At 37.2% G+C, this 19,858-nt stretch overlaps 1 protein-coding gene across 1 annotated transcript; it reads right to left on the bottom strand.

Annotated features, from left to right (window-relative positions):
- Positions 1 to 4,749: 4,749 nt before the first annotated feature.
- On the bottom strand, positions 4,750 to 15,728 carry smtla (somatolactin alpha). The gene is made up of 5 exons (XM_062062104.1): positions 15,691 to 15,728; positions 15,360 to 15,553; positions 7,892 to 8,005; positions 7,633 to 7,812; positions 4,750 to 5,095 (listed from the first exon to the last, which is right to left on the bottom strand). Exons 1-5 carry the CDS (start codon positions 15,704 to 15,706, stop codon positions 4,907 to 4,909), a joined length of 693 nt encoding a protein of 230 aa, XP_061918088.1. The 5' UTR covers positions 15,707 to 15,728; the 3' UTR covers positions 4,750 to 4,906.
- Between the last annotated feature and the right edge of the window lie 4,130 nt (positions 15,729 to 19,858).

Genomic DNA, 19,858 nt, shown 5'->3' with positions numbered 1-19,858 from the left:
TGCTGTGACTTAGATTACCATAGTAACTAGTACATCATGCAAAAGCGCAGATTCCAACCATTGAAATTCTTTGTATAGTTCAAGACTTCCGGTAATTTCAAAACATCACTGCACATCATAATGGCAGCTACAGTTTCCATCTTACAGATCTAAAAAAATTATTTTGGAATGTCCGGCGGGCCAGATTGAAAAGATTATCGGGCCCCCGGGCCTTAATTTGCCCAGGTCTGCACTAGACGAATGTCATTGAGGAGCAACTAAATTTGTGGTCAAAAGTTTGCATTTATCGTTAGGTGAATATTCAATTGTAGTTAGAGAAAAGTTGGATGTTTTCCTGCAACCAGATTTTCTCTCAGTCATTATACTGTACAGGTGAAACAAAAAACATTTGAATATGTTATACAAATCCATGCATGTCAGAAATTAACTTCAAATGTGAAACTAATCTGTGATATTCACAATGTAAAGCGCTTTGAGTCACTAGAGAAAAGCGCTATATAATTATAATTCACAAACAAATTCACTAATATTAACTAATTTTGATGATCTTGGCTTACAGTTTTGGAAACCTTACATTTTCTAAAATGTTACATTTTAAGTTTTCATCAACTGTAAGCCATAATCCATCAAAATGATAACCAATAAAGGCTTGACATATCTCACTTTGCAGGTAATAAGTTAATATCACATGTTACCAATTGTTACTTTCTTGTGTAATTTGCACATAATTAAATTCTAAAGAAGAATATTAATTTGTAATAATTCATTTACAATTTATTTTTTATGCTACAAACGTGCCTCTTGAGACCTCCCTGTAGGCTTTGTAAGGTCATGTTACCTCTAAACTAAACAAAATTGATGCTAATCCACCCTTTTTTAAAACAATGTATTTCCCAAATAAAAATCAATAAGAGAACTGTTAAGGAATTGAATCAGATGTGGAATGGGAAGCAGAAAAATCTTATCAATTCCCATCCCTCAAAAGCCATGGATCAAATTAGTTGAATGGTCCATCCGACTAAATAATGACTTAGTTCTAAATTGCACAACTTCATTGCTTTTTATTGTTCGCAAAGGGAAATGTGACTATTAAGAAAACAAATGCTATGGATTCCTGTCAAGTCTTGCCTCCAAGCATGATACTTTATTGGACTGGAATAAACAACAGTACACATAATATGCAACATAAGGGTGTTTATTTTTTAAATGTTGCATACTGCAGTTATTAGTCAAACTCTTGTCACAATAATGAGGAAATATGCAGAAAAATGTGAGTTCCGCCAACCTGGATCCAAACGGAATTCAGCATGCCGTTCAGAATCCAGGCCAAAAGGTCCATCTGCATAGGATTTGTGAGCTCTCATCCCTTTCTTGTCCAAACCTTTTCTCTCAGGATAATCCTCGGCGTCCTACCAAAAAGGAAATGATTATATTTAAAGCAATGAAAGTGCTTCCTGAAGTGAAGGAAATACGGAACATTTTGAGGCCTGTGTTTTGATCTAATAAAAAAACACACGCTGGTAGAAAGACAAATACATGTTCCTTCACCATAGCATCCCTTTGCATGTGCACTGAGATTCACAATTTATCAAAGATGGACAAGTGAAAACGCCAAGAAAGCTCCCGCTGGCTGGAGACGTGAAGGGCAGGAAATTACATTGATTTAAGCATAACCTCTTTTGGCATTTTTCTTCTTTTTCCTCCCTTAAGGAAAGACATTTGTTCCGCAGCCTTTAGTTTACAGACTTCCAACTATGATGTTTTCCGATGATTCCCTGAGTGATTGGCAGGATTTTTGAGTCCAACTACGAACTAACTCACCACACTTGCTTGGTTCAGATACGAGGGTCCCTTTTATCAATCAATCAAAGTCAATCAAAGTTTATTTATCTAGCCCTTAATCACTAGTGTCTCAAAGGGCTGCCCAAGCCACAACGACATCCTCGGCTCAGCTCCCACATCAGGGCAAGGAATAACTCAACCCAATGGGATACAATGAGAAACCTTGGAGGGGACCGCAGATGTGGGGACCCCTCCCGGGGCGACCGGTGCAATGGATGTCGAGTGGATCTAGTTAATAGTGTGAGAGTCCAGTCCATAGTGGGGCCAGCAGGGGATCATCTTGAGTGGAGACAGAGACGTCCCCAACTGATGCACAGATGAGTGGTCCACCCCGGGTCCCGACTTTGAACAGCTAGCGCTCATCTGTGGTCACCTAATAACCTCTCCACGAAGGAGAGGGGGGCAGAGCAGAAAAGAGACGGCAGATCAACTGGTCTAAAAGGGGGTCTATTTAAAGGCTAGCGTATACAAATGAGTTTTAAGATGGGACTTAAATGCTTCTATTACTTTAGGCAGGGTTTAATTTATTACCTTTCCAGCAGACACAATACATTGATACAATGTTGATACTTGTCCTTTTAAACTGATTTTGAAACATCGTTGCAAAACATTTGTATTTGTAAATTGAGAAAACATTGGTGTCCAACGTTGGATCGATGTTGTTGTGTCACGGTTGGGGTTGCAGCTTGCTGCGGGATCGTTCCTCCAATGCTACACGGACTACTCCGGACGACAGCGTGAGGTAGGAGATGATTTATTGTCATAAATCATAAGATGCGTGCCGATTGCACGCGGAAGCTAAGGCAAAACTTAGCACAGGAAACACAGAAGCAAGAATCAGGAAAGTCAAACGTAACAGTTGCATGGAGCAAACAACGAAGCTACAATGAGTGACCGGAAAAGGCAGGCTTAAATAGGTGTGTCCCAAACAAGAGAGGCAGGTGAAAATCATAAGTAACCATGGTGACGAAAAAAACTCACAGGGGCACAAGCAATAACAAAAGGAGTACAAAACTAACAGAAAACACAAAAACATGATCCGGACCACAGATCATGACATGTTGGTTGGGAAATGACCAAATTTCTAAGGTCAAATCAATGTCACAACCTGACATTGTGACATTGATTTGGGAAATTAACACATTTCAAAGGCCAAATTTGGTACCAGTACCGGAATCAAAATTATTTCGATACTTTTCGGTACTTTTCTAAATAAAGGGGACCACAAAAATTTGCATTATTAGTTTTATTTTAACAAAGGCTCCTAATTAGTCTGCTGGCATATGCAGTAACATATTGTGTCATTTATCATTCTATTATTTTGACAAGTGGTAGAAAATGAATTATTAAAATACTTGTTCATTTACTGTTAACATCTGCTTACTTTCTCTCTTAACATGTTCTATCTACACTTCTGTTAAAATGTAATAATCACTTATTCTTCTGTTGTTTGATGCTTTACATTAGTTTTGGATGATACCACGAATTTGGGTATCAATCTGATACCAAGTAGTTTCAGGATCATACATTGGTCATATTCAAAGCGGACCGGTACTCTTCAGAGGCGGTATAGTGCCGAAAATTATTCATTAGTATCGCGGTACTATACTAATACTGGTATACTGTACAACCCTAGTCAAGACCTAATTTAACAAGTTCTCAACGTTGTTTTAATGTCTTTGTGGGGAGTCTCCATACTGTACATACCAGATTAACTTATGTTGGAGTTTACATTTTTGATATGTAATTGACACAACCAGTGTAATTGTTGGCTTCGTGTTGAATACAAAAAGACCACCACACATAGATACATTTACAGTTTTTATAGAAGTCAAGACACTTTTCATGTGGCTTGACTCCCAATGGTTACCATGTTTACTTAAAATATGGTTTTAAAACATGAATTTCAACTGGAATTTCCAACTTTCGAGGTTCTGTGCAAACTGCCAAAGTCCATTTTAGCCGGGACCTTGTGGTTAAAGTTGGAGACTATCAAGAAGTGGTTTGCATATTGAAACTACTATAATGTGACCACATTTAAACAAATTGAGAAGAGTAGTGTACCTAAGATTGAGCCCTGAGGGACATCGCCAAACAGATGAGCTTTAACAAGTACTGACTGTAATTTGTCATATCAAGGAACTAAAACATTAAATGTAGACTGCAAATATTCCTCCTGTTTTAACTGTTTTTTAGTGTTCGATTGGGAACAACCCATTTATTTAACACATTCTAACTTGTACGCACTCAAACGCACCTAAAACTAAATAATGCCACAAATGTAATTTGAGGTTTAATTAAGCATATTTAGGCATAAATATTAATAAAGCCTGCTCAGTGGCCTGCTGGTTAGAGTGTCCGCCCTGAGATCGGTAGGTCGTGAGTTCAAAGTCATACCAAAGATAATTAAAAATGGGACCCATTACCTCCCTGCTTGGCACTCAGCATCAAGGGTTGGAATTGGGGGTTAAATCACCAAAATGATTCCTGAGCGCGGATACCGCTGCTGCTCACTGCTCCCTCACCTCCAAGGGGGTGGAACAAGGGGAAGAGTGGGTCAAATGCAGAGGGTAATTTCACCACACCTAGTGTGTGTGTGACTATCAGTGGTACTTTAACTTTTAACTTTAATACATGCTACTCTTGCTGCTATGTGTTCAGGTTTATGTCTCTCTCCCGTCTCTGCAACAATCAAAATGTGCCACTTTTTTTTTTTTTTTTTACAAAGCACTGACAGCTCTGTTTAAATGCATCTTTGGTGAGAGTGTTTTTAATTTGGCTAATGCAGCAGAGAGACCAGCTCGCTTCCCATCAGTGAATACTCAAGGGAGCCATGGGAATAATCCAAAACCTTAGCGAGGAACAAAGCAACAGAAACAAATGGAAGGCTGCGCATATTTTGTCTTTGCCAGGTGACGACAATTTAAGAAGATTTATTGCAGCATGTTGAAAAACAGCACTGTAGTTTTGGGTTAAACATAATAGACTGTATTGTACCGGGGGCTACAGTACTTCTACGAAGAATTCACAACAAGCAAACATGGAAAACGCTACGCATTATCCTTCAGGCGCAGTTGTCTTTTTGTCGACACTTGATGATCTTGAGGAATGTCTCCACCTTGTGGGAGTCTTTCTTGAAGCAACTGAGCACGATGTAGTCTCTCATAACCGATTCCACCATGTTGAGTTGCATGTCGTACTGGAGCAGGCCATGATCGCTGTAGCTGCTGGTCATCACGCCTTCATTCAGCATCTGAATGGGCACATTAGATGTCTTAGAATGCTTTCAAAATAAAAGCAGGCGACAATATTGGAGTTCATTTCTGCTGATGTCACTACCAAGGACAGCTGGTGATGTCAAAGAGTGCGACCACAGAACCAGAGAAGGAAATATCACGACAGAGAAAAGTGGTACACTCAGAGCAGTGTTTTTCGACCTTTTTGGAGCCAAGGCACATCTTTGTCATTGAAAAAATCCGGAGGCACACGGCCAGCAGAAATCATAAATGTTTTTAACTCAGTAGACAATAAAAAGTCGGCGCAATTGTTGGCTATGAATTTTAACCATAACCAACCATGCATTACTATAGCTCTTGTCTCAAAGTAGGTCTACTGTCACGACCTGTCACATGGCGCCGTTTTGAGTTTTTTGGTGTTTTCCCGTGCATATAGTTTTAGTTCTTGTCTTGTGCTCCTTTTTTGGTGGCTTTTTATGTTTTGTTGGTATTTTCCTGGAGCAGTTTCATGTCTTCCTTTGAGCGCTATTCCTCTCACCTGCTTTGTTTTAGCAATCAAGACTATTTAAGTTGTTGCTATCTTTTTTTGTGTAGACATTGTTGATTGTCATGTCATGTACGTATGGCCAACCAGCCCAATTTTTGTTTCATCTGACATCACATGGACAAAGATAAGACCTTCTGGAGTAAAGTTCTGTGGTCAGATGAAACAAAAATGCAGCTGTTTGGCCACAATACCCAGAATGATGATAACAACCAAACCAAACCCCCCCCACCCCCCCTCCACACCCCGGATTGTAAATAATGTAAATAATTAAATGTGATTATCTTGTGTGATGCCTGTATTATGATGATAGTATATATCTGATAGTATATATCTGTATAATGAATCAATTTAAGAGGACCCTGACTTAAACAAGTTGAAAAACTTATTCGGGTTTTACCATTTAGTGGTCAATTGTACGGAATATGTACTTCACTGTGCAACCTACTAATAAAAGTCTCAATCAATCAATCAAAGAAATATGTTTGGAGGAGAAAAGGTGAGGCCTTTAATCCCAGGATCACCAAACCTACCGTCAACCATGGTGGTGGTAGTATTATGCTCTGGGCCTGTTTTGTTGCCAATGGAACTGGTCCTTTCAATTGGACAATGAAAAAGGAGGATTACCTCCAAATTCTTCAGGACAACCTAAAATCATCAGCCTGTTGGGTGTTCCAACAGGACAATGACCCCAAACACACGTCAAAAGTGGTAAAGGAATGGTTAAATCAGGCTAGAAGTCCTGTGTGGACAATGCTGAAGAAAACAAGTCCATGTCAGAAAACCAACACATTTAGCTGAACTGCACCAATTTTGTCAAGAGGAGTGGTCAACAATTCAACCAGAAGCTTTCCAGAAGCTACCAAAAGTGCCTTATTGCAGTGAAACTTGCCAAGGGACATGTAACCAAATACTAACATTGCTGTATGTATACTTTTGACCCAGCAGATTTGGTCACATTTTCAGCAGACCCATAATAAATTCATAAAAGAACCAAACTTCATGAATGTTTTTTGTGACCAACAAGTATGTGCTCCAATCACTCTATCACAAAAATTAAGAGTTGTAGAAAGTATTGGAAACTCAAGACAGCCATGACATTATGTCCTTTACAAGTGTATGTAAACTTTTGATCGCGAATGTATATTATTATGTTATATTATGTATATATTATATAAAAATATCATATAATATATCAGTATATATTTTATACTGTATATATAATATGTTAATATTATATATATGTTATATTTTATATTGCTACTGTGTTACATTTTTAGTCTACTTTATACCTTTTGTTTTCACCCTCTTTTTGTGCCCTTGTGTGCATTATCTTTTCCATCCTTTGTAACTGAGCTACTGTGTGGAACAATTTCCCTTGTGGATCAATAACGTTTGTCTAAGTCTAAGTCTAGGTGTAACCTTGAAAAGTGTTTATACAGTAAGTATTGTACTTATTATACACCAGCAGTTTGATCGTAGCGTGCATCGCAGTTGTAGTTTTCATTAGCAAAATTGGAGGTATTAAAATGTAAAGTTGCTAATCATTAGCATGTCTATGGCAAATTCTATGTGAATCAGCATCGAGCTTGCGCATTTTGAAAAGCCTTACTATACTTTTGAGTGTTTTCTATCAGGCATACTTGCTTTGTTGGCATGGAAAATTACCTAAAAACAGTTAGACTGAGTCCGCTGTGAGTGCTTCTCAAGAGCAACAAGGGTATCAAAATACGGTGTCATTTGATTTTACGTAAATGAATACTGTAGTACTCACAGAATTTGGTCTTATCAAAGTACTAAATTCGATACCCATCACTACCTGCAACTGACATGTGTAACTCTGCCAAAAGAAATAGACCACAAACACATGTCTACTACAGAGGACACAGGCTCCAAGGAAGATCTTTTAAGGTATTTAACTTAAATTAAAAAACTGTGAAAAGTTTGACTAGCACAGCGGAATGTTCAACTTTGAGGGTTCCCACCTTTTTCTGAGGAGGCGGGGCCTACCTTCTTTATTAGAACCACCACTCCATTCTCCAGACTGATCAGTTTGTCGGACACCCACTTGGTCTTGTTGAGGAGCATTTCCGGAGCGCCGTCGTAGCGGTCCAGTGTGGTCTGCAGGTAGACCAAAGGCTCGATCCAAGACTGGACCAGCATCAGCACTGAGTGGAGCAACCATTTGTCCTGTAAGAAAGACATCCCATGGATTAAAGTCCAACATTCATCGCCAGTGTGCCTCGCTACTTCACATCACACCACTTACAGACATCTGCTGGACTTCCCCTATGGAGCTCGGGACAGGGATGTCCTTGGTGAGGCAATCATAGCCCATCTGGTTCCTCTGAACCCGCAATGGGTACGGGACGAACATGTCCTCCTGCATGTCACACATATACACATTCCAGGGTTAAGACTATAAAACAAGGGTGTCAAACTCATTTTAGATGGGGGGCCACATGGAGAAAATCTACTCCCAAGTGGGCCGGACTGGTAAAATCACGGCACGATAACTTAAAAATTTTGGTTTAAAAATAGAACAAGCTCATTCTGAAAATGTACAAATCATAATGTTGTTGGGGATTTTTTAAACGTACATGTTGCGGTTAATAGTATTCTGGCTGTTAAATTATGGGATAATGTTCATCAGTCAACTCATTTGTCACTGCCCAGGCGCATTCCAATGCGCATTCATCTGTGCACTGCGCTGAGTTCACCTGCAAGCGCGCCACTCCTGCTGCAGCAGGCGGCTGCAATCAATCAGCAATCTACACACCTGAAGCTGATGAGACGCCGCGCTTCTTAAGCCAGTGCAAACCTGCGTTCCGGGCCAGAAAGTAGCTACCTGTTCCCGTACAGCAGGGGTGTCCAAAGTGCGGCCCGGGGGCCATTTGCGGCCCGCAGCTAATTGTTTACCGGCCCGCCACACATTCTGGAAACGCTATTACAAAAATAAAAATAAAACATTAAAAAAAGTGGAATGAGGTGAAATCTCACTAGAAAAAGGTGCAATGTTGACACAAAGCTGCCATGCAGGCTGTTTGTTTTTTCTTTTTTCTATCTTTATTTCTATTTTTTTTACCATTGCTCAAAAAAAATAAAAATAACAATGTTATAATGACTTATTAAGCTATTCAAGGCTCCAATTATTTCAAATATTTCACATTAAAATGTTTTATGTGGAAAATATTGCATATATATTGCGTATGATTTTGTATGTTGCCATACAAAAACATCAACTTTTTCTTTGACAAAAGAGCATAAAACAAACAAGATAATAGTTCTAATGTAATATTCAGGTAACATGACCCTTTATGATCCCCGGGAGCCCTAAAGGTAAAAAAAAATAAAAACATCCAAATACAGTTTTTTGTTATGGTTTGAAAATGAAAAATATCAAAATGGCCCCCGCATGCTTTAATTTTTCCGTGTGCGGCCCTCAGTGGAAAAAGTTTGGACACCCCTGCCGTACAATAAGCCGACATCTCTAGCTCTATGCTCACTCTCTCTCTCTCTCTCTCTCTCTCTCTCTCTCTCTCTCTCTCTCTCTCTCTCTCTCTCTCTCTCTCTCTCTCTCTCTCTCTCTCTCTCTGTGTTTTCTCCTCCTCCGTGTTCATTTGTCTCATGTTCCCGTGTCGTTCCAGCAGCATTCCTCCGTTTCCTGATAACGAGCTGTGTGTCTCGTCTCCCCGTATTTTCTCTGGTTCCCTGGCTACCCTTTTGGATCTCGACCTCCCGCCCGGACACAAACTTTGACGCCTCGTTCCTGCCCCTGACCTCCTGCCTGTCCCTGGATCTCAGAGCTTGCCTTGCCCTCTTGGAGTTCCGCACCTCGCTCAACACTCCTGGTAACGCGACTCAGTTAATCGCTACACATAGTCACACAATACACATATTTGGATTAAGTTTCTGTTGAGAATGCATATATGTTTAAGAGTTCTTTCTTTTTTCATAGTCATGTTTGAATCCGCTAGTATGCTTGTCTCTCTTTGTCTGCAGATGTCTGTGTTTTGTCTTAGGCATTGGAATGTGGGAGTGATGCATCCCCCTTCTCACCTTATCAGTGTTAGAGCAGGGGGGTGCATTCCTTTCTGTGAGGGGACTGTTTTCTATTCAATAAGTTGTCTCTTCTCGTTTGAATGTCAGCCCACTTCGAGATGCCGGTATGACCGCATTTGTGTGGACTGGTCTCCTAAAGCTTTAGTAAAACTTGATAATATTCCTATTCTGTCTTGATGGTCCTTCTTACTCAGCATACATGTCATCTAAAGAACTTGGGATTGATCAGTGACGTTAATTCCCTGAGAGGGAGACTGGTCAGACACAACATTTCACACTTTATAATATTATTATTATTAAATAGAGCTAAAACGATGTCCCTGCATCCGTGCCGTCTCCTACGTTTGACACCCCTGCTATAACACGAGACAGGTGCAGTTGTGCTAGGAGGGTTAAATCCAAAAGACGACATGCAAAGGGACTGTGTTTGTAACCTTGCGGATCACAATGTTCTGAGTGAAAGAAATTCAACAAGGCAGCAGAAGCAGCAGAATGTCATTACCACATTTGTAATACTTCACTGCTTTTCAAAAAAACATATTTTCTGACTCAAAGGAAAGATGACTTTGAAGCCCGGCTATAAGAAGCTCATCAAGTGTGAATTGAAAAGAACATAGCAAGGTATCGCCACGTGATCCAGCAGTACGCGTCAGCACCTCTCCGTGACTCAACTGTGGAGCTGGGTAGGAACAACTCACCCGATAATGCATTGACTACATTAGTGCGTGTGTCAATGATGCTTTTTTTGAAAATATTGGAACCATATTTGGTAACACCACATGCAACACTGCAGCGACATGTATAACCATGTGGTTTCTCTGAGCCAGAGGTGTCAAACTCGTTTTATGTTTGGCCCCAGAGGGCCGCTTCTAACAGTGAATACTATTATTACACCATTTTTTAATTCATTTTGTTAGTAGATCTGAAAACTAAAATGTAAACAAAATATGGTAAGTTGCAATGATTTCACCTCAAAATATAGTGTATATTACTATAAATGGAAAAACAGTACTGATGTTTTTATGGTAAAAAAAAAAGAATTTGCCAGAATTTTACTGTGAAATATACATTTGTTTTTTTACTGTAAAAAAAACCAACTGCAATTTTACAGTAAAATTTGGGCACCTAAGCTGCCAGTTTTTATTTTTTATTTTTTTTTATTTTTTATCGCAAATCAACAATTGTAGATTTTTCGGTGTATTACTGTAAATGCCAAAACGACACTAGAGTTTGTTACAGTAAAAAAAGTGCAGTTTTTTTCATTTTGAGAAAGATGCTGTAAAAACCACAGTAAATTTTACAATTTGACCATGAAATCGATTTCTACTTTTGCATTGCATAATTTTATGGATAACTTGCTTTCAAATCATTATTATTAGTATTTGTTTCTATTTAAAAAATGGTTTGAATATATTTTTTGCATAATTAGACAATATTTAAGTTAACATAATTTAAATATTGGAACCATATTTGGTAACATCACATGCAACACTACACACTGCAGCAACATTTCTCTAAGCCAGAGGTGTCAAAGTGGTTTTATGTTTGGCCCCAAAGGGCCGCTTCTAACAGTGAATACCATTATTACACCATTTTTTAAAATGCATTTTATTAGTAGATTTTTTTTAAACTAAAATATTAAAAAAATATGCTAAGATGCAATAATTTCACCTTACAATGTAGTGTATATTACTGTAAATGGAAAAACAGTACTGCTGTTTTTATGGTAAAAAAAGGCAGCTCAGTTGACATAATTTCACTGTAAAATTTACATTTGTTTTTTACTCTGAATAAAAAAACTTCAATTTTACAGTAACATTTTAAAACAACTGTAGATTTGTCGGTGTATTACTGTAAATGCCAGAACGGCACCACAGTTTATTACAGTAAAAAAAGTACTGTTTTTTTGTCATTTAGAGAAAGATGCTGTAAAAACCACAGTAAGTTTTACAATTTTACCATGAAATCGATTGCTACTTTTACATTGCACAATTTGATGGATAACTTGCTTTGAAATCATTATTATTAGTATTTATTTCTATTTAAAAAATGGTTGGAATATATTTGTGCATAATTAGACAATATTTAAGTTAACATAATTTTGCGATTAAATGGAGTACTTTTTTTTTTTCCTCCCAAAATAGAAAAAAATTATATATTTAGTAAGAAAAGTTACAGTACTTTAATGATACATAGTATTTCCAGGCTTTTGAGGGCCAAATAAAATGAAGTGGCTGTGCTCTAAGCCAATAAACAAAGAAAGTAATAATAACATCCATCCATCCATTTTCTACCGCTTGTCCCTTTCGGGGTTGCGGGGGGTGCTGGAGCCTATCTCAGCTGCATTCGGGCGGAAGGCGGGGTACACCCTGGACAAGACACCACCTCATCGCAGGGCCAACACAGATAGACAGACAACATTCACACTCACATTCACACACTAGGGCCAATTTAGTGTTGTCAATCAACCTATCCCCAGGTGCGTGTTTTAATAACAATGGAGATAAAATATAGAACATACTATAGAAATGTGTCATGATGCAGTTATTTAATAAGTGCTTCTCAAACTTTTTTGCACCAAGTACCATCTCAAAATCACTTGTCTTTCCAAGTCCCACCATATGACAAACATTAAAATGCAGTCGCGTAATAGGCCTATGTATTCATTAAAAATAGGTTTTATTTAATAACTATATTTAATATTTTTGGCCACTGTACCATTACACAGAGTTTGAACAAAATTAAAACTAAACATGTAATGAAGTGATCCTTTGGTGTACCGCTAGATAGAGCCCACTAGTGGTACACGTACCAGAATTCGAGAATCACTAATCTAAACGTCAGTCACAGTCCTCTGCACCACCCGCAGTTTGATTTCCATAGCATCCCTCTAATTAAACTGCTCTGTGTTCCTTAAAAATGTCTGTATTGGTGCTGTGTGTTTTTAGATCTAAAAATGGCATTGACCATCAGGTTTAACTTGTAAAACTTACTCAATGTAATTATGTAACAAAAAGGAAAGTGTATTTTGGTCAACGGTGTCAAATCTCCTAACCTTGAATTTCCATGGGGGTGTTGCACAAGGCTCCATACTTGGTATACTTTTATTCTCTTTGTGCATTATTGACTTGTCAAAGTGTTAATGCTCAGATGTATCTGGCTGGTTGTTATGTACCATAAACCTGCTGGGCACTGCAGATATAAATTTGCCTTTTGGCTACACTCATTTCCATTTTTTATGTCAATATGTGCATTGTTCCATGTAACGAATAAATATATGCAATACCATACAAAAGAAAACATATATTATACTGGTATGTTATGACTATGCAACTATTGTTTTCTTGTATTTACTGAAGTAAAACAGCTTGTGTATGCATACGAATACAGTACCAGTCATACATTTTGATATCCTTTTTTATGGCATTGAATTAGACAGTGTGTATATAATATATACTTATTTATAAAGCTTACATTTCAAAGGCTGCCTTGTAAAAACTGTGACTTAAATATGTATGCACTCATTGGCCCTTAGGAGTAGCATTACAAATTTATGGGCAATCACAAAATGTAATACATTTTTTAGATGATCTTAAATTAAAAATGTATTAATGTCATAGCTTTATAACTAACATTATTAATTCATTATTAATGATTTGTTTAGTTATTTTTTTAATCATACATTTTTAAAATATGCTTAATTTTCATATGTAAGTTTGTAACACATACTAAAAGTAACACAAATATTCAAATGTGTCATGTTTTAAGATGGATTATTGTTAAACCTACTGTTAAATAAATTATTACAGTATATTACTTTAATTTACTGATTCATTCAGTTGTACTTTGTATTATTTGTATCATTATTTTGAAACTAATATGCATAGTATTTCTAATTGGATGTATAGGATGTATTTGCCTTTATAGTTCCCATTACAACAGTCACTACAGTACTTTTTACGTATACTGATTCGTTCAGGTATTATGGTAATTTTGTATAATTTTTGTTATTGTTTTGAAAAAATATGTTCACTTTTAAAAATAATTTTCAAGGTTTTTTCTAACATACTCGAATTACCTAAATATTTCCAATTTGTTATGTATTAGGATGTATTCAACTTTGTAGCTCCCATTACAACAGTTATTACAGTACTTTTGTTATTTACTGTTTTCTTCAGTTATTTTTGTATATTTGTATTATTTTTGTTAGTTATTTTGAAAAATACCTTAATTTTTTAAAAATAATTTTCAATGTTTTTTCTAACACATACTTAAGTCACAAAAAATATTCTAATTTGTTATGTATTAAAATGTATTATTGTAAAACCTACTATTATAGCAATTATTACAGTATATTACTTTAATTTACTGAGTCATTCCGTTGTATTTGTATTTTGTATCATTTTGAAAATAATATGCTTTGTTTTTATACTTTTATTGTTTTTTTTAAACACATATTCAATTTTCTTTTATAATGTTCAATGTTTTTTCTAATACATATTTTAATACAATTCAAATTTTTTATGTATTAGGATGTACAGTTATTACAGTACTTTTGTTATTTACTGTTTCCTTCAGTTATTTTTGTATATTTGTATTATTTTTGTTAGTTATTTTGAAAAATACCTTAATTTTTTAAAAATAATTTTCAATGTTTTTTCTAACACATACTTAAGTCACAAAAAATATTCTAATTTGTTATGTATTAAAATGTATTATTGTAAAACCTACTATTATAGCAATTATTACAGTATATTACTTTAATGTACTGAGTCATTCCGTTGTATTTGTATTTTGTATCATTTTGAAAATAATATGCTTTGTTTTTATACTTTTATTGTTTTTTTTAAACACATATTCAATTTTCTTTTATAATGTTCAATGTTTTTTCTAATACATATTTTAATACAATTTACATTTTTTATGTATTAGGATGTATTTGCCTTTATAGTTCCCATTACAACAATTATTACAGTACTTTTTCTATTAACTTATTATTTCAGGTATTATGGTACAATTTCATTATTCTTGTTATTATTTAAAAAAAATATGCAAACAGTTTTTTTAAAATCATTTTCAAAGTTTTTTCTAACACATACTCAAATTACCAAAATATTTCCAATTTGTGATGTATTAGGATGTATTCAACTTTGTAGCTCCCAATACAACAGTTATTACAGTACTTTTTTATTTACTGATTCCTTTAGTTATTTTTGCAAATTTGTATTATTTTTGTTTATTATTTTGAAAAAATACCTTCATTTAAAAAAAAAAAAATATATAAATGTCATTGTTTTTTCCAACACATACTTAAGTCACAAAAAATATTCCAATTTGTTATGTATTAAAATGTATTAATGTAAGGCCTTTATAGCTCCCATTACAGCAATTATTAAAGTATATTACTTTTTCATTTATTGACTCTATCAGTTATTTGTTTATATTTGTATTATCTTTATCATTATTTTGAAAAAATATGCTTAGTTTTATAATTTTCAATATGTGTTTTTTTTTTTAAAGCATATTTAAGTTACCAAAAATATTGAAATGCGGACATGACTCTTGCATTAAATACATTGAGATGTTAACTTTCTATTAATATCCTATGTTGAAAGCACCCGGGTGCTACAGCAACGTTACAATTTGTGTTGACGATTAGGTTGGTTGTTACTCACAAACAAAGAACATGACTCTTCGGTGATGCGGTAGATGAACTCGGCATGCTGGATAACCCTGTCTAGAAGCTTCTCCTGCGAGATGGATGCACAGTACGGGTGGATGACGTTTTCCTGTTGCGAACACTCCAGCAGGATGCTGGCGCTAATGAGACTGGGCCAGAACAACATGGTCCATGGTGCCTCCTTTATGACTGAAAGCAGAAAGATGCAGCACGGATAAATACACACTTTTAGGACCTGTTTCCTACATAAGCTACACAAGCTCAACGCGCAGACAGTGTTACATCAAACTCTTTGCGCTGAGGGATACAGAAGGAAGTGTGAATACCGTTCATCCTGTGCATTCTTCCTGAAGTAGCAGAAGTCTTCTTCGTGATGGCCTTAAGGTGTGCGGTCAGCGTCTTTTATAAAAGCCCGACCAGGTCATGAATTCAAGAAAAGGTCATTCTAAGGCCTACATGGGCTTATGCATGAAAACAAGGTGTGCTAGGACGCAATATCGTTTTACACCTTGGTTTGAATAAGAAACCCCAACAAGAAACATCTGGAGTGGAAAGTAAGTGTCGTCCTCATAATCAACAATTTACGCAATAACAAGGCCTTTATTTTGAATAAGTGAAGTGAATTATACTCAAAGCGCTTCACATAGTGAAACCCATTTTCTACATCAATAGTCATGTTTGAAGCCGCTAATATTTTCCCTTTGTGCTTGCAAACTCTGTGTTCCACTGTGTATTGGGAGTATAATGTACTCCCTTTTTACCTTATCAGTTTAGAACAATAAGGCTGTCTTTCTTTCTGGGCGGGAGGGGACTGTTTTCATACTAAATAAGCTGACTCTTTCCGTTTGATTTTCAGACCGCTTCTTGATGCTGCTATTACCGGATTGTAGGGCTGGTCTCCTAAAGCTTTAGTAAAACTTGGTATTACTCTGTCTTGGTGGTCCTTCTTACTCAACATATATGTCATTCGAAATAATTTGGGATTGACCAGTGTCTTTTATTCCCTGAGCGTAAGACTGGTCCGACGCAACAATCTTTAAGCTACATTTAAACCAGTGTGGGTGGCACTGGGAGCAGGTGGGTAAAGTGTCTTGCCCAAGGACACAACGGCTGCGACTAGAATGGCGAAAGCGGTGATCAAACCTGGAACCATCAAGTTGCTGGCATGGCTGCTCTAATCAAAGGAGCCACGCTGCACAATTAAGTCTATGCCCAAATCACGATTCTTATTTATACCGATTCTAAATTGATTCATAATTGTCATAATCATAATGAGCCTGCTCAGTGGTCTTGTGGTTAGAGTGCCCGCCCTATAAAAATGGGACCCATTGCTTCCCTGCTTGGCACTCAGCATCAAGGGTTGGAATTGGGGGTTAAATTACCAAAAATGATTCCCGGGCGCGGCCAATGCTGCTGCTCACTGCTGCTGCTCCCCTCACCTCCCAGGGGGTGGAACCAAGGGATGGGTCAAATGCAGAGAGTAATTTCACCACACCTAGTATGTGTGTGACTATCAGTGGTACTTTAACTTAAACTTTAAGTTTAAAAAATCGATTACAATTTTTTTATTTAAAAAATAATAATAAAATAAAACAATATAAATATATACATATATATATATATAGTTAACATATATTTTTTCTTAAGAACACATTTTTTAAAAGATGTTATTGAGATTTTCATTTTGAGGAAAAAAATCTATTTTTGTAAGGTTTGCGAACCTTAAAAAATCATGTGATTTGGAAGGTTTTATTATAATTGTAATAACAAACAATACATTATGAGGATTGGTTTGAATCGAGAATCATGTTGAGTTGAGAATCAAGTCTGGATCGAATCGTCATCCCAAGAATGGGAATCAAATCGAATCTTTTGATCGCTAAAACATCCTCTACATCAGGGGTGTCAAAATAATTTTATATCGGGGGCCACATGGAGAAAAATCTACTCCCAAGTGGACCGGACTGATAAAATCACGGCACGATAAGTTAAAAATAAAGACAACTTCAGATTGTTTTCTTTGCTTCAAAATAGAACAAGCACAAATGTACAAATCATAATGTTGTTGGGGATTTTTTACACTTACATGTTGCGGTTATTAATTTATTTGTCGTTATTAATATTTTCTGAATAAATTATGTGATAATGTTCATAAGTCGACTCATTGGTGTTAATTTTCAATTTTTCAATATAAAAAAATTATATCAAAATCAAATTACAGGATGTTATAGATATAGTTTGATCATTTTCCTTGACTGGTGAACTAACATCCTGTGATTTATTTGTACAAATATAGCATAATCTACAAAGATACAAAAAATTGCTATTGCGACATCCAGTGGACACATTTAGAACAGTTGGTTCTTTCATTCACAAATTTCAGGTACATTTTTATGCTTAGCAAACTCCTCCCGTGGGCCGGATAAACCTGTTTGCGGGCCTGATCCGGCCCTCGGGCCTTACGTTTGACACCCCTGCTCTATATGGAAACCTGGGATGAAAAGTTGAACATAAAGATGTCGATTCTGTCAAAATAATTCACACGCAGCTGCAGAAATGACTGCATATTGCTTTAGAATCTCGATGAAGATACACTATATTGCCAAAAGTATTTGGCCACCTGCCTTGACTCACATATGAACTTGAAGTGCCATCCCATTCCTAACCCATAGGGTTCAATATGATGTCGGTCCACCTTTTGCAGCTATTACAGCTTCAACTCTTCTGGGAAGGCTGTCCACAAGGTTGCAGAGTGTGTTTAAAGGAATTTTCAACCATTCTTCCAAAAGCGCATTGGTGAGGTCACACACTGAAGTTGGTCGAGAAGGCCTGGCTCTCAGTCTCCGTTCTAATTCATCCCGTAGGTGTTCTATCGGGTTCAGGTCAGGACTCTGCGCAGGCCAGTCAAGTTCACCCACACCAGACTCTGTCATCTATGTCTTTATGGACCTTGCTTTGTGCACTGGTGCACAGTCATGTTGGAAGAGGAAGGGGCCCGCTCCAAACTGTTCCCACAAGGTTGGGAGCAACCTCTAAACCCAGACTCGTCCATCAGATTGCCAGATGGAAAAGTGTGATTCATCACTCCAGAGAAGGCATCTCCACTGCTCTAGAGTCCAGTGGCGACGTGCTTTACACCACTGCATTCAACACTTTGCATTGGACTTAGTGATGTATGGCTTAGATCCAGTTGCACGGCCATGGAAACCCATTCCATGAAGCTCTCTGCTTACTGTACGTGGGCTAATTGGAAGGTCACATGAAGTTTGGAGCTCTGTAGCAACTGACTGTGCAGGAAGTCTTTGCACTATGCGCTTCAGCATCTGCTGACCCCTCTCTGTCAGTTTACGTGGCCTACCACTTGGTGGCTGAGTTGCTGTTGTTCCCAAACTCTTCCATTTTCTTATAATAAAGCCGACAGTTTATTTTGGAATATTTAGGAGCGAGGAAATTTCACGACTGAATTTGTTACACAGGTGGCATCCTATGACAGTTCCACGCTGGAAATCACTGAGAGCGGCCCATTCTTTCACAAATGTTTGTAGAAACAGTCTCCATGCTTAACTGCTTGATTTGATACACCTGTGGCCGGGCCAAGTGATTAGGACATCTAATTCTGATCATTTGGATGGGTGGCCAAATACTTTTGGCAATACAGTGTACTTGGTGGCAATGAGGCGGGTGAGGAGAATGGGCCTAAGCAATCTTCAGGGGATTAGAGGAACACATCTGATGAGTGTCACGTTGCGGAACTTGTTTGTCAGCAATGATGTTTATTCACAAATCTTTTAGCTATTCACACTTGAGACCTCACTCACGGCACCGTTTTTCATATTAAACAACTTCCTCAACGTCTTTTGTTTTCATAGACCCCTGTGTTCATCAGCAGGTGTCCTTCAAAAGGGCATGTTACCTGCTTTCTGTTAAACCTGCTCTGATACAACTGAGAAAGTATCCATGCAAAGCCCATACTGCATGCTGGCGAGTCCATCTGTTTGCTTGATGCCTCTATATGAACCTTTCCCTTCATCCGCCTTTGGTTTTCCCCCAGTTTAAGATTTGGAAGCACACTTTAATGTAGCATATGGTATAACATCAAAGCACACATTTTTTTACTTGTGTAAATTCAACAAAGGTTTGCAGGGTGGAACAATCCAAATGCAGCGCTGAGCTGTGTGGCCTTTAAAAAAGTTATTTTCACTGCAGGAGTCCAGGAGCAGCACGGTTAGTTTTAAAAACCCTTTCAAATGGTGCACGCATGTCATCACCGGCATATGTAATAATAGTGTGTGACATACAGTGACAGTGAAGGGAGCTTTGGCAGGCTGATGACTTCGTCAATTCATCTGACAACAAATGAAAGGGTGAAGAGTGCGTAACCTGCCTCCTCAAAATAGTGCAGCAAGATAAAGTCGTATGAAAACCATGGAAGTGAAAAGCAATTTGGCAGATAATGGGCGTGAAATTGTCTGCGCGTCTAACCCCTTTATGTTT

Source organism: Entelurus aequoreus, linkage group LG10 (assembly GCF_033978785.1).
Source record: "Entelurus aequoreus isolate RoL-2023_Sb linkage group LG10, RoL_Eaeq_v1.1, whole genome shotgun sequence".
In the NCBI taxonomy this organism is placed as follows: domain Eukaryota; kingdom Metazoa; phylum Chordata; class Actinopteri; order Syngnathiformes; family Syngnathidae; genus Entelurus; species Entelurus aequoreus.
The sequence above is the reverse complement of the archived record's forward strand: the minus strand, read 5'-3'. Positions and strand labels throughout refer to the sequence as shown.